This window comes from Colobus angolensis, unplaced genomic scaffold (genome assembly GCF_000951035.1).
Source record: "Colobus angolensis palliatus isolate OR3802 unplaced genomic scaffold, Cang.pa_1.0 Scaffold133, whole genome shotgun sequence".
Taxonomy (NCBI): domain Eukaryota; kingdom Metazoa; phylum Chordata; class Mammalia; order Primates; family Cercopithecidae; genus Colobus; species Colobus angolensis.
In genome coordinates this window covers 3,598,476-3,612,490 of record NW_012114411.1, presented here as the reverse complement: position 1 = coordinate 3,612,490, position 14,015 = coordinate 3,598,476, and the positions used below count along the sequence as shown (strand labels likewise).

Genomic DNA, 14,015 nt, shown 5'->3' with positions numbered 1-14,015 from the left:
CGGAAGCGGCTGCACATGGGCATGGCTGGAGAGGTTCCGCTGGCTTGGTGCAGTCGCCGGGATTCCGACTGGTTGGTGTGGGGTGTGGCCTGTGCGGCCCAGCTCCCAGCTGATCCTAATGTGCGGCACAGCTGAAACCGCCGGTCTCCATCAGCGCTTCTCACACTTAAAAGGGGCTTACGAATCGTCGTTGGGGGAGGTGCGGACTTGGAAAAGAGATGGGGTCTCACTCTGTCACCAAGCTGAAGTGCAGTGGCGCGATTACCGCTCACTGCAGTCTCGACCTCCTGGGCTCAACTTTAATGTAAATTGGGACTGGGTAAGTCTGTAAGGAGACCCGAGCCCCCCTCCCGTGTTGTTGACAAGCTCCTGAGCTCGGCCTGCTGGCGGGTGGGGGCCGGGAGGAAGAGGACATGTTGGTAAGGAGGCTGCAGGGCGACTCCAGGGGCCTCCCACTTGGTCTCCACCCCTCTCCCCCCAGCCATTCTTGACGCCGCATCCATATGACTGTTTTAAACAACCTAAAGCAGAAATCTTAGAGCAAATAACGAAAACTGGCAGAAAGCCATTTGATGTCTACGAAGGACTTAAACGCAGACCATTAAAGGACTGGTTGTTTGATTCCATTATGAAATCCTGTCTAGCCGTCTTAAAAAGATGTTCATGAAGCTTTTAGTGTTAAGCAAAAACAAAACAAATCCCCCTGAAATATAGTTTTAACTATGAAAGAAAAAAATGTATAGGAAAATAACGAAATAGAGCCTTTTCGAAGTGATTTTAACTTCTCGTTTTTACATATTTAATCATTTTCTACGATGAGCATCTCACTACCTTGATACAAGGAATAAAAGGCCCTATCCAACCCTATCACCTGAAGAGCATCCAGGCCCTTTAAGGCGTAGTCTATCTAGGATTATGCCTTCAGGCCCTTTAAGATACAGCCTCCCGTCCTAACCGACCCCAAGCACTCATTGCCTTTCCTGTATGTTTTCAGAGCCCATCAAGGAACGGCCTTCGCTACTCACTGGTCATTCTTGAATCCCTTTTTGGCTCCTTTTCCTCTGTCCAGCCTGGTTTCCTCAGGGAAGGGACTGTAGCCCTGGGACTGCATTTCTCTTCCGCCCTCTCCCTATGTGACTGCCCCGATTCCCATGGATTTAAATTGCATCTTGACACAAGATTCCTAACTTTTTGTCTCCAACCCTGGCCTCTGCCCTGAATTCCAGGCTAGAATATCCACAATGCCTAATGGACATATGCCCTTAGGTGTTGCACAAACATCTCCAATTGAACATATCCAGAAAAATACAGCTCTGGACCTTAGTCCAGGCCATCATTGCTCGACTGAAGTCCTACAACAGCTGAACTGTTTTCACTTCCACCACTGCTCCCATTCAATTCATTTTCTAGGCAGCTGAAAAACTGACTCTAAAACATAAAGAGGAAGACGTCTTTCCCCCCGCTTTAAGTACTTCCCAGCACATTCAGAATAAAACTCAAACCTCCAGATGGCCTGCAGGACCTCCAGTGATTGGAATCCTGTCTCTAACCTCACTTTGTGTGCCACTCCCCTTTACTCATTATTCTCCAGGCCTTTCCTCGGCCCCACTCACCCAGAAATCTTTTACTGTGCATCTCCTATGTGCCAGGCACCTGATAGGTGCTGGAAATATAGCAGCGGATGAGAAAGACAAAAGACCCAGTCTTCATGGAGCTGACTTCCCAGTGAGAGGAGCAGCGGATAAAGCATATCACTGAAGGCAGCTGTAAATTACTTTCCGGTTCAGAGGACAGGCTCCTTCCCCTCCTTACATGGCTACCTTCAGATTACTTGGGGCTCAGTTCAGCTTAAATGCCACCTATTGACAGAGGCCTCGCATGTTACCTAATTCTTTAGCCCTACTTTGAATCCTTAAAAAGCACTTATCAAAATTTGCAATTATCTTGTCTAGTTTTTGTTCTTTGGTCTTGATTAGTTTCAGTAAAAACTTAATGAATGTATCGCACCATTTTGTAAATCCAGTGTTTCCTTTGTTTGTTGTCTTGAATCCCATCCATTCCAGCACCTAGATGAGGTCCTGTCTGTTCAACATTCAGCACCATGTTTTACTATCTAGAGCAGGAATTCTCCAAGTATGGCAATGGGGACCCCAAGACCCTTCAGAGGGTTCATGAGCACAGAACTCTTTTCAGACCAACATGTTCTCTGCCTGCCTTTGCTCATGAGTACACAGTGGAACTTTCCAGAGGTTACACAATTTGAATATTGCAACACGTTGAACGAAGAAGCAGATAACCAGAACATAGCTATCTTCTTTCTATTAAGCCAGACATTAAAGAGACTTGAAAAAATACAAAATACTGCTTTTGGCTAGGCAGAGTGGCTTGCACGTATAATGTTAGCACTTTGGGAGGCTGAGGCAGGAGAACTGCTTGAGACCAGCCAGGGCAACCCTAATAAAAAATCAGCTGGGCAGCTACTCAGGAAGCTGAGATGGGAGGATCGCTTGAGCCCAGGAGTTTGAGGCTGTAGTAAGCTATGATCAAACCACTACATTCCAGGCTGGGCAACAGAGCAAGACCCTGTCTCAAGACAAAAAACAAAAAATAAAACCCCAGATATCACCCTTGCCACTAAATTTTTGTCTTAGAAAAGTTATTTCTCATAAAAATGTTATTCATATTAACTTTTTTGTTACTTAGAAATAATTTTTAAAATTGGTTTTAATTTCCATATGGTAACTACTTATATAGTTATATAACTACATTTTATGTATATGTAACAAGCAAAAACTCTCTGGGTTCTCCACATGTTATTTTTAAGACTGTAAAGGGGTCCTGGGACTGAAATATTTGAGGGTCTTGGTAAATCCTGGTTATAAATGAAGAGAGAAATAAAAAGCCACTGAGAGACACACACCAGGGTCCTCAAGGGAAAAGTAGAGAGTCATGACCCTTTCCCAATATTTTTTTCACAAAAACCACAGGATTTCTGGAGTGTCTCCTCTTCTACTGAAATAAACGTTCTCTTCTGAGAGGCAAAGAATCGTAAAATGAACACTAGATTAAGAATGTGAATTTAAATGAAATAATGCATGTAATGTGCTCAGAATAGTAAGCAATCAAGAAAAATTAAGTTTACAAAGTAAGCATCTGAATGTTAGTTCGAAATCCACCATTTATTTACTGTGAGACCTTGGATAACTTACTTAACTGCTCTGAATCTATTATCTGGAAAACAGAAATAACACATGCCATATTACTCTCTACATAGTACAACTATTTATGGAATTGTGATGAGATCAAAATTTTAAAATGAGATAATGAATTAAAGCAAGTAACAGTATTATATTACATGGTCACTCATTATCATTTTAGATATCATGATTTTTCCCATAGAACTTTTATGCTCTGGTACTTTTAAGAATTCTTATACATATAAAAGCTTTCAGTTTGTGATGAATATTTTGTGGCCTCCTGTTAAGGACTGAACGTTTGCATCTCTGAAAAATTCCAGTGTTGAAATCCTCACCCCCAAGGTGATGATGGTATTGGGAGGCAGGGCCTTTGGGAGGTGATTAGATCATGAAGGTGGAGCCTGCGGGACCCTTCAGAGCTCTCTCGCCCTCTATCCTTCGTGTGAGGTTATAAGGATAGCTGGCAACCCAAAAGGGAGCCCTCATCAGAACCCAGCCACGCTTCCAGCCTGGTCCAGTACCTGATCTGACTTCCAGCCTCCAGAACTGTGATACATTTCCGATGTTTACAAGCCACCCCCAGACTATGGTACTTTATTATAGCAGTCCAAACTAAGACACGTTCGAGACTTTCACATCAGGTATTTGTTCCTATTTTTATGTTTGGCTCTGTTCTTCAGACAATGTCAGATGTAAATAGGCAAAACTGTAATTCGACATAACCTTTTGGTGGTAAAAGTGTTTAAGTTTAAATATGTATATATTTACTATCTGGCCTTTTATATAAAATAATTTGACCCCTGAAGTAGATTATTGAAACTTCTAAAATAAAATGACTTCTTCAGAACTTTTCTTCCATATTTATGTAATACTTCACTTACTTGACTACTTTCCCACATTATTTAAATATATACATATTTAAATTTCATGAAATATATTTGCATTTCATGACTATATTTAAATTTCATGTATCTCATGTACTTCCTAATTATCTTTGCTATGACACACATATGACATAACAAAGATAACTGGGAAGTACATGAAAAGATTATCAAGGTACTCACCAAAAATCTTTACACTTACTATTCTGGATGGTAGAATAAAGAATGTTTTATATATTTTTTCTTTTGGAATTTGAATTTTATATTGACTATGTATCATTCTTATAAACAGAAAAAAATTAAAGCTATTTTCACCTTGAAAAATAAAAAAATAGAAAAATTTGTCGGCAAATCTTTCAAAAATTCACAAGGAAAAAACTTGTCACCTGAGAGTACGAAAAAATGTGGAAGAATTTCATTAGGCAGTAGAGGACTTATTGATGACAATTTCAAATTTGGTAAGTCTAGGGGAAAACAACCAAACAAACATGCAAAGCTGACCAATAAGGTCAGCAGTGCTATTCCTTTCCTTCCTTATGTTTCTAAACAAACCATAAAATATACAAAAGATGTACTCACTGGCCATTGTCCTGTAGCATACAAAGATGACATTATTTTTTCTTCCATGTAATTCATTTATTTGATAAGCACTTATGAACACCCACTATGCTCACGTACTGTTGTAGGGGCCGAGGCAAAATGGTGATTAAGACTCAGAGTCTCTGCTCTCACAATGCTTAATAATCTAGTGGGGAAAGGAGCCAAGTAAGTAAAGCATTAAATAAATATGGAAGAAAACTTTAGAATAAGTTATTTTATTCTGTAAGTTTCAATAATCTACTTCAGGTGTCAAATTTTTTATACAGAAGGCCAGACAGTAAATATTTTAAGCTTTGTGGGCCATACAGCCTTTGTGCAACTATTCATCTCTGCCACTGTAATGTGAAAACTGCCACAGCCAGCACATATACAATTAGAGTGTGACTGTGTTCTAATAAGATTTTATCTACGAAAACAGGGGTGAGATAGATCTGAATCACTGGACATAGTTTGGCATCCCAGATCTATTTTAAAAGCTAACAATAACCACAAAATAAAATCCTAAAACAGTTTTTCAAAGCACAATTGAAAGCATGTAGACTTAGCAGTAGAACTAGTTCAGTTGGTGTTTTCCTATGTTCTGAAGCCACTGAATTGCTTACACCAAAATCACTTTTATTTCAAATTTTCTATAACTTTGGAAAAAGATCCTAAGAAATAACTAATAACTTAGGACAAAGAGTACACCTTTAAAGCTGCTTCTGTATTTAAAGATTCTGTGGACTTAAAATCATATCTGAATTCTCGTCATGGTTCTGTCAATAATTTGATGTAAAATAATGATGAAAAAATTTAAGTTTTGTTTCTGGATCTTTAAAAACTTTTAGAAGAGTACTACCAACTAACTCCATAGCAGCCAACATGAGTAAGTTTTCATTGGAACCCAGTGAGGATCTCAGGGCTCTAGTGAATATTCTCTGGTAAACAGAATGTGGCTAGCCTTCTCTTCAAACTAAAGAGGTTTTTTTTTCTCTCTCTCTCTCTTTTTCTCTTTTTTTTCTCTCTTTTTGAGATGGAGTCTCACTCTGTCGCCCAGGCTGGAGTGCAGTGGCATGATTTTGGCTCACTGCAACCTCTGCCTCCTGGGTTCAAGGGATTCAGCCTCTGGAGTTGCTGGGACTACAGGTGCACACCACCACACCCAAATAATTTTTTGTATTTTTAGTAGAGATGGGGTATCACCACGTTGGCTAGGCTGGTCTGGAATTCCTGGCCTCAAGTGATCCACCTGTCTCTGCCTCCCAAAGTGTTGGAATTACAGGTGTGAGCCACCGTGCCCCACCCTAAGGAGATCTTTTAATTTCAAAAGAAAAACATGTTTGTTGGAGTTAAAGAAATAAACTAAACAAAACTGTAAAAAGTAAAAGCCCCTCTCCTAGTAGTTGAGTTTATCAGTTTACTTAAAAAATGGCTGTGGCTTATGCCTGTAATCCCAGCACTTTGGGGGGCTAAGGTGGGAGGCTCACTTGAGACCAGCAGTTTGAGACCATCCTGGGCAACATAGCAAGACCCGTCTCTCCAAAAAAACAAAACAGAACAAAAAAAAATTTGCCAGGTGTGATGGTGCACATCTGTAGTCCCGGCTACACAGGAGGCTAAGGCAGGAAGACTGCTTGAGCCCAGCAGTTCGAGGCTGCTGTGAGATACGATCCCGCCACTGCACTTGAGCCTGGGTGACAGTGCAAAATCCTGTCTCTAAAAACAAAAACAAACAAAAAAAGGCATCTTACTTTGTATATGGTCCTGCAATTTTTTTCAATTAATGTCAATGACTTTTAATTGTTCTCTTGGTTATCTAACAAGAATCAATAGAAGACCTTTTAAAATTAAATGTCATAGAAAATTCTTTCAACCAACTCAGTTTAATTCTAAACAGCTTCATGATAAAAAAAAACTTCCATATATTTCCCAGTAATAAGAGGTTATTGTACATCAAAAACAAAGGGTTGCAACACTTACTGATATATTGTAGTTTAATAAAACATAGTTTATACAGTTCATTGAAAAAGTATTTTAATACAAACGCCACTTATACACAAAACCAAATGTTGATATTCTTGTTTACAAAAAGTCTTGATTTCTCTATAACACTAAGATGCTACCTCAATAGAGATTGCTTCACATTTTCCAGTTTCTTGATCTGTGCATGTCACATGTAAAGATCCATCCCTAAACAGACAAAAAAAAAAAAGAACATTTCATAAGCTCATGTTACAAAAACATATAGTCTGTAACAAGTTACTTGAGGGCCTTCAGTAAACAAGGGTTAATTTTACTTTTCAAAAGAAGGGTATTAATGTAAAGAATACCCTTTACACACACAATCTCAGTGTCTGTAAATTTAGTAAGTATCATGTTATATTTAGCTAGTTATTCTTAGGAACTTCCTTCCAGACCACTAAGATCATAGTTATATTTCTTGAAAACCCATGATGACAAACACCTTAGGTTTAAGACTTTAATATAAGCTCCAGATGCAGCATGCTATTTTCAAGACTAGGTCAAGGCAAACTCGCCCTGATGAATTCTATATTCTTGCTATGTATTGTTTATGGAGTAAGTTGTCTTTTAAGTTTAATTTGGAAAGGATTTACTTGTAATACATAGTGGTTAGGAAAATGGCAATAGCTGAATTTAATTCGTAAATTATTTTTCTTAGAAAAATTTTGCATTTAAATTTTCTAAATTTCTTAGAAAATTTAGCAATAAAGAAACAAACTTACCCTTTCATAGGGCAAATAGTAACACTTATATAAACTTTAGAAAATTATACTAGAAATTGGTAAATTACATCTCAACTGAGCACACATCAGTATCTTAGGTCGATGATAGCCAAAATAAAGAATTTCTAAAATAATTCAAGATGGAAATGACTTGAGATATACTTTTCTTTGTAAAATATAGTAATTTTGGGGGCAAAAAATGTAATTCACTGATAAAAACCTCTGTAGGTTTTAAATGTTTTTTCTAGAATGACAATGAGTGAAAAAACCAATAAAATCAAAAAATGGTCAAGTATCAAATTGAATTTTCTTAACAAGAGAAGTTTAATTTTTTACCTTTTCATAGTAAGAACAGCTAATATATCACGTAATCCACTTTCTTTTTTATCTAAATCCTGGAGTACAACCTGTTTATGCAAAAACAATATGAAGAGAATTCAGCATTTTGACATAAATGAACTGATGTATCAATTATTTCAATGGACCAAAGCTTATTTACCACTGAAACAAACCTTTTAAAAATAGGGCAGTTTTCAATTCTCCTACCACTGAATCAGAATTCAGAGAATAGGAGTGAAGCTTTGTTACGCTGAAATGTCTCCCCTAGAAGGAGGGCCCTTCTAAATGTCATGTCCTAGATTAAAATGAGTTTTTCTAAGATGTACTATTAGTCTCAGAAAATAAAGGCTACTTTTCTTTTTTGGTAAGTAAGCCATTGCCAGTAACATGCAAATTATAATTTGGCAACCTTTCTATATATACTTTAAAAAAAAAATCAAGCATTTTAAATACGCTTGGAAAACCACCTACTTAAAAACATGGCAAACTCTTTTGTACAACTAAGATTACATCTGTAAGTAAGAGATGGTAATGAATTTGCTATAAAATTCCTCAGTTTCCTAAAGAATGGTATATCAAGAAACCAGATATGGAATTCTGCAGTGACTTTAGGCTTTCCCAAGCTCAAGTTTAATAACCTTAGTTATACTAAGTACCTTGTTTTACTCATTTGTAAAATAAGGTTAGAACAGATGGGAACTCTGAAAGATTCTCTTCCAAATTCAGTGTTACGTGGCTAACTCTCCTCCTGGCATCTTTAAGTTAGGATATAGTAGCAGCAGCTGTGGAGTCTCAGAGAGGATGTGAAGAAAAAGGTAATGGAAGTGTGAGAGAATAGCGAAGGAAATACTAGGACTGCCATCTGAGTTCAAAAACCTGGTACATAGGAAGGTTCTTAGAGACACACAAACCAATTCATGTGGAAGCACTTTTCAAACTTTACCAATAGATTCCAAGTTGGTAAGTCTGAGGTGCAGCCCAGGCATGTTATGCATGTGTGTGTTTTCATTACTCTTTTGTTGGAATTAGAAAATAAATATGTGGCCAGGCATGGTGGCTCATGCCTATAATCCCAGCAGTTTGGGAGGCTAAGGCAGGCGGATCACCTTAGGTCAGGAGTTCGAAACCAGCCTGGTCAACATAGTGAAACTGTCTCTACTAAAAATACAAATATTAGCCACGCGTGGTGGTGCATGCCTGTAGTCCCAGCTACTCAGCAGGCTGAGGCAGGAGAATCAGTTGAACCCATGGGGTGGAGGTTGCAGTGAGCTGAAATCATGTCACTGCACTCTGGCCTGGGTGACAAAGCAAGCTGCCGTCTCAAAAAAAAAAAAAAATTAAATATGTGAGCTCAAGATACGTATCTCTTTACACACACACACACACACACACACACACACACACACACACACGGTATCTCATCACTAATAAACACCCTGTCTTCTCAAAAAAGCTAGGCATTCTGGACTTCTCTGAATGTGCATATATTTTTTAAAAAACAATACTGCTTTGGGAGGCCGAGGTGGGCGAATCACGAGGTCAGGCGATTGAGACCATCCTGGCTAACACAGTAAAACCCCATCTCTACTAAGAATACAAAAAATCAGCCAGGCGTGGTGGCGGGTGCCTGTAGTCCAGGCTACTTGGGAAGCTGAGACAGATGAATGGTGTGAACCTGGGAGGCGGAGCTTGCAATAAGAGTGAGCCAAGATCGTGCCACTGCACTCCAGCCTGGGCAACAGAGTGAGATTCCGTCTCAAAAAAAAAAAAAAAAAAAAAAAAAATACATTCTTTTTTGTTACCTGTATTTAATTTTTACTATAAAAGTAATTCATGCTCATGTCCTGTGCTGTTTGTAAAAAATTCAGTATAAAGTGTCAGAAGTCAAAAAAACCCTCTTGGTACCTTCAAACTTATTTACCTACTGTGAAGTTTCTGGAATATGGTTTAAGTACCTATATATATTTTCTGTATAAATGCATGGATATCTGAAAATGCACCCCTACTCAAACACCACCTCCTCACACACACTCATGCTCCCAGACTTTTTATTTAGACACAAATGGCATCGTAATACAAATACTGTGCTGCTGTCTGTGTGTGTGTGTGTGTGTGTGTGTGTGTTTTAATGCAACTGCATTTCTCAGACATGTTTCTAAGTAAATAACATGGCTCTACCTCACTCTTCGTAAAGCATACAGAGGGTCATATAGTATGAGATATGCACATGGTATTTTAAAAAAGCAAACCTATCTTGTCTCAGAGGCAGCATGGCACAATGGGAAGAGCATGTCATGGGCTCAGAAATGAAACCAACTTGAGGAGAAACCCTAGCTTGACCAAGAAAATAAAGGTTATTTGCTATCACAGGTCAACTTCTTAATCATCTATAAAATGCATACAATAATGTGCATTTAGCATGAACCAAACAATAAAATTCTCCCCTTCCACTTACCTAACTACTAAGGGAGGCCAAGAGCACAACAAAGAAGCAGTCTAAATACCCAGAACTCTTTCAAATTAAAACTGCCTATTTCTTCCCTCTTTCAAAAATGAGTGTACACAAGTTCATTTTCAGAAATGAGCCTTCATAAAATCCTTCATAAAAATGTATTTGGTGTCCTTTATATATATACATTTTGTATTAAGATATTGAACTGAAATCTAATCCAGAAAGCAAAGTTGAACAGTTTAATGTGTCTAACTTTCTGTATTCACCTGTGCAAACTTGGTTTCCTCTTTGGCAGAGTTCTTCCCGTCAGACTCATAGAGTTCAAGGCACACTGAAGATATGCTTCCAGGAGCTTGCAATGTGTGTTGTCTTCGAGCTGGCAAAGGAGTCCCTGATGGAAACAGCACTGTGAATCTACTGGCTCCTGATTCGTCCACACCCTAGTTAGCAGGAAACAAGGTGCATACTCTTTGGTATTTATCTTTACAATTGAAAAAAATCTTCCCATTATATATGAGATCTATATTCCTTATTGATAATCAGGACACTAGGCAAAGAGAAGAAAACAGAAAGAATCCTAAATCCCACTCCACTGTATTTAAAAATATATTGAAACATACCTCTATCTATATTAACTTAGGATTAACATTATACCTTTTATTTTTCTAAAAAACTAACAGGTTAGAGAAATATGAACTAAAAGAATATAAGACATTCCTTAAAAGTAGGATTATAAACCTAAATTTAAAACCTCTGCCAGTATACAGAGTTTTATTGTAACATCATGGTATGTATAAAAACTTATGGCAATTAATTTACTATTTTTAAGGAAAGTATAGAAAAGCTAAACATACTTTGACTAGTATAGAAAAGCTAAACATACCTTAACTAAAATATCTCTGGCTGAACACTCTATCATAAGAGAGTCTTCCACCAACAGGTTTTCTTTCCCAATAAGAATTCCTGCTTCTATAGCTGCACCAATAGGGATCACTTCATCAGGAGGGATAGAATTGAGAAGCTCAACAGCTGGGAAAAGATCTTTAATCAGTTGCTGTAGCTTTGGGATTCGAGAAGACCCTCCGCAAAGGACAACCTAGAGAATAAAAATAATTTTCAGTTGTTCACTTTTAGAAGAATGCAGTGTCTCAAAATTAAGTGTAACAGACTGAGTCATCTTCATTATGTGTAAAGATAAAATACAAAAAAAGCCTATATATTAACATGTTATATTTAACCTATAAATACATAAACATATATATTTAACATATTCTTTACTCACAACAAAATTTAAAATGAGGAAATCTCACCATTACAAAATACAGTAGAGCTACATATGTGGTTCATAATACTGTGCAAAAGAGACTTAACCACAAATAGTCACTTGAATACAAAATATATCAATATTTTGTACTAAGTTTTCTTTTTTTGTGAGACAGAGTCTCGCTCTGCCACCCAGGCTGGAGTGCAGTGGCCAGATCTCAGCTCACTGCAAGCTCCGCCTCCCGGGTTTACGCCATTCTCCTGCCTCAGCCTCCCGAGTAGCTGGGACTACAGGCGCCCGCCACGTCGCCCGGCTAGTTTTTTGTATTTTTTAGTAGAGACGGGGTTTCACCGTGTTAGCCAGGATGGTCTCGATCTCCTGACCTCCTGATCCGCCCGCCTCGGCCTCCCAAAGTGCTGAGATTACAGGCTTGAGCCACCGCACCCGGCCCATTCTTTTTTAAAGTTTGAATCTTAAAGAATTTTTGTGACAAATATTGCTATTCTCTCTTAGTGAAAACTGTGCCATAAACTTCTTTGCCTTTACCGTAGAAGAATGTGAAGTTTCTTGAGGAAAAAGAGCTGTTTTATACAACTGCATTTTAAATGGCTGATACCATCTGATTAAATCTTTTGTCTGAAGAACTTCATATAAAATTGCTTCTTTAAATTAAAGTTGCTCATTGATTCATCCACTGAACACTTATGATTCCATGGGCATTCAGAGTATTGAATTAATATATAACCTAAGAAGGGAAATCAACAGCCACTTCCTATTTCACAGTCTTTATGGATGATCTCACTGCTCACTGAGGCAGAGGACCAACTGATGAAAGCTAGGCCTCTTTCACATTCAGTATGAAGTAATGAGGGAGACCCTATTAATCTCCAGGTGTGAAGAACATCAGCTGAAGGATTTTTTTTTTAAAGTAGGTTTTCCTTGGCAAAGATCTTGAAAAGATCAGTTTGGAGTAAGTAAAAAGAGCAATCTTCTCTAAATTTTATGATCCCAGGTAAATACCAGAACAAAAATGCAGAATATGCCTTTTCAAATATCTCATATTCAACATCAAAAAAGCTTTATTAATAAATAGTAAGTGGTGCTATGCAAAAAAACAAACAAAACAACCAACCTTGGAAAATACTGACTTTTTTTTTTTTTTTTTTGAGACAGAGTCTTGCCTTGTCACCCGGGCTGGAGTTGCAGTGGTACAGTCATAGCTCACTGCAGCCCCACATTCCTGGGCTCCAGCGATGCTCCAGTGATCCTCCTGCTTCAGTCTCCCGAGCAGCTGGGACTACAGGGATGTGCCACCACATCCAGCCAACTTTTTTTTGGGAAATCCAAGATAAAGGTGCCAGCAATGTAGACCATTCTGAGGTCTCTTTTCATGGCTTGTAGGTGACCACCATCCCACTGTGTCCTCACACGACCCCTTTTTGGGTACATTTTGGTGGAAGGGGGAGGGAGGGCGGTCAGAGCCAGCTTTCTTCTCATGACAACAATAATTCTATTGGATCAGGGCCCAGCCCTGTAACTCCAATTAACCTTCATTACTTCCTGAGATGTCTCATTTCTAAGGCCTTCTAAGTAAGTTCAAGCACCTGAGTCAAAATGGATTAAACTCCCTATTTCTTTGAATGCATCTCAGGAGTTGTTAAAGAGGGTAAGAGTGAGAGAGGCAGAGAAGGCAAAAAAGAAGAGGAGCGGGGAGAAGCAGCAGACACAGCTGCCTCTGCTTATAATGTCACAACCTTAGAAGAGGTTATTAAGAGCAAGTCATGCTCTGTGGACACAAGAAGGGAGGTGGAAAGAAGCAACATCAGAAAAGGACTAAGCCTGGGTTAGGGGACAGGATTGTTATACTCAGTTTATGATAGACACCTTGTTCAGATGATGCCTGAGAATCATATGCCTCTGATTCCCCATAGAGACGACTTGGGACCTACTGATAATCAGTGGTCCTGAAGAGGCCACTGACAGCTTCTCACCCAGAGATGAGAGGATGAGCTGGAGCCAAGCAGCTAAGGCACTCCTTTAAACCAGCGCCACCAAAAACTAGGACTGCTCCCCTTTTCAGTGTTTATGTTGAAAGGGGTCAGTTTGTTCAGATGATATAGGTCAGGTACAAAAGCGTGAAATGGTCCATCTAACCTTTCATGCTCAGTTAGCATAAATAATATAAAAATTATAAATTATTGCAGAAAAATAAAAAAAGAATACCTCCTCATAACCAAGTAAGGTATATCCCAGGTATACAATGATAGTTCCATATTAGGAAATTATTAATTCATTATATAGCTTTAAGATAAATATAAAAAAAACCCATAAGATCATCTCATTGGTGTTCAAAAACACACATGTAAAAATACAACACCCACTTCATAAAACTCCTTTAAAAATAGAAAAGGCCAAGCGTAGTGGTTCACACCTGTAATCCCAGCACTTTGTGAGGCCGAGGTGGGCGGATCTCTTGAGCCTAGGAGTTCAAGACTAGCCTGGGCAACATGGTGAAACTCCATCTCCACAAAAAATACAAAAATTACCCAAGTGGGTGTA

At 38.5% G+C, this 14,015-nt stretch overlaps 1 protein-coding gene across 1 annotated transcript in view; it reads right to left on the bottom strand.

Annotated features, from left to right (window-relative positions):
• Positions 1-6,633: 6,633 nt before the first annotated feature.
• HSPA14 (heat shock 70kDa protein 14) overlaps positions 6,634-14,015 on the bottom strand; it is a 32,234-nt gene continuing 24,852 nt past the window's right edge. Inside the window, exons 11-14 of the mRNA XM_011934255.1 lie at positions 11,076-11,288; positions 10,459-10,632; positions 7,738-7,808; positions 6,634-6,847 (exon numbers count right to left, since the gene is read on the bottom strand). Coding sequence (XP_011789645.1) covers positions 6,769-6,847; positions 7,738-7,808; positions 10,459-10,632; positions 11,076-11,288 — 537 coding nt within the window. The 3' untranslated portion in view covers positions 6,634-6,768. The remainder of the gene's footprint in view (positions 6,848-7,737; positions 7,809-10,458; positions 10,633-11,075; positions 11,289-14,015) is intronic.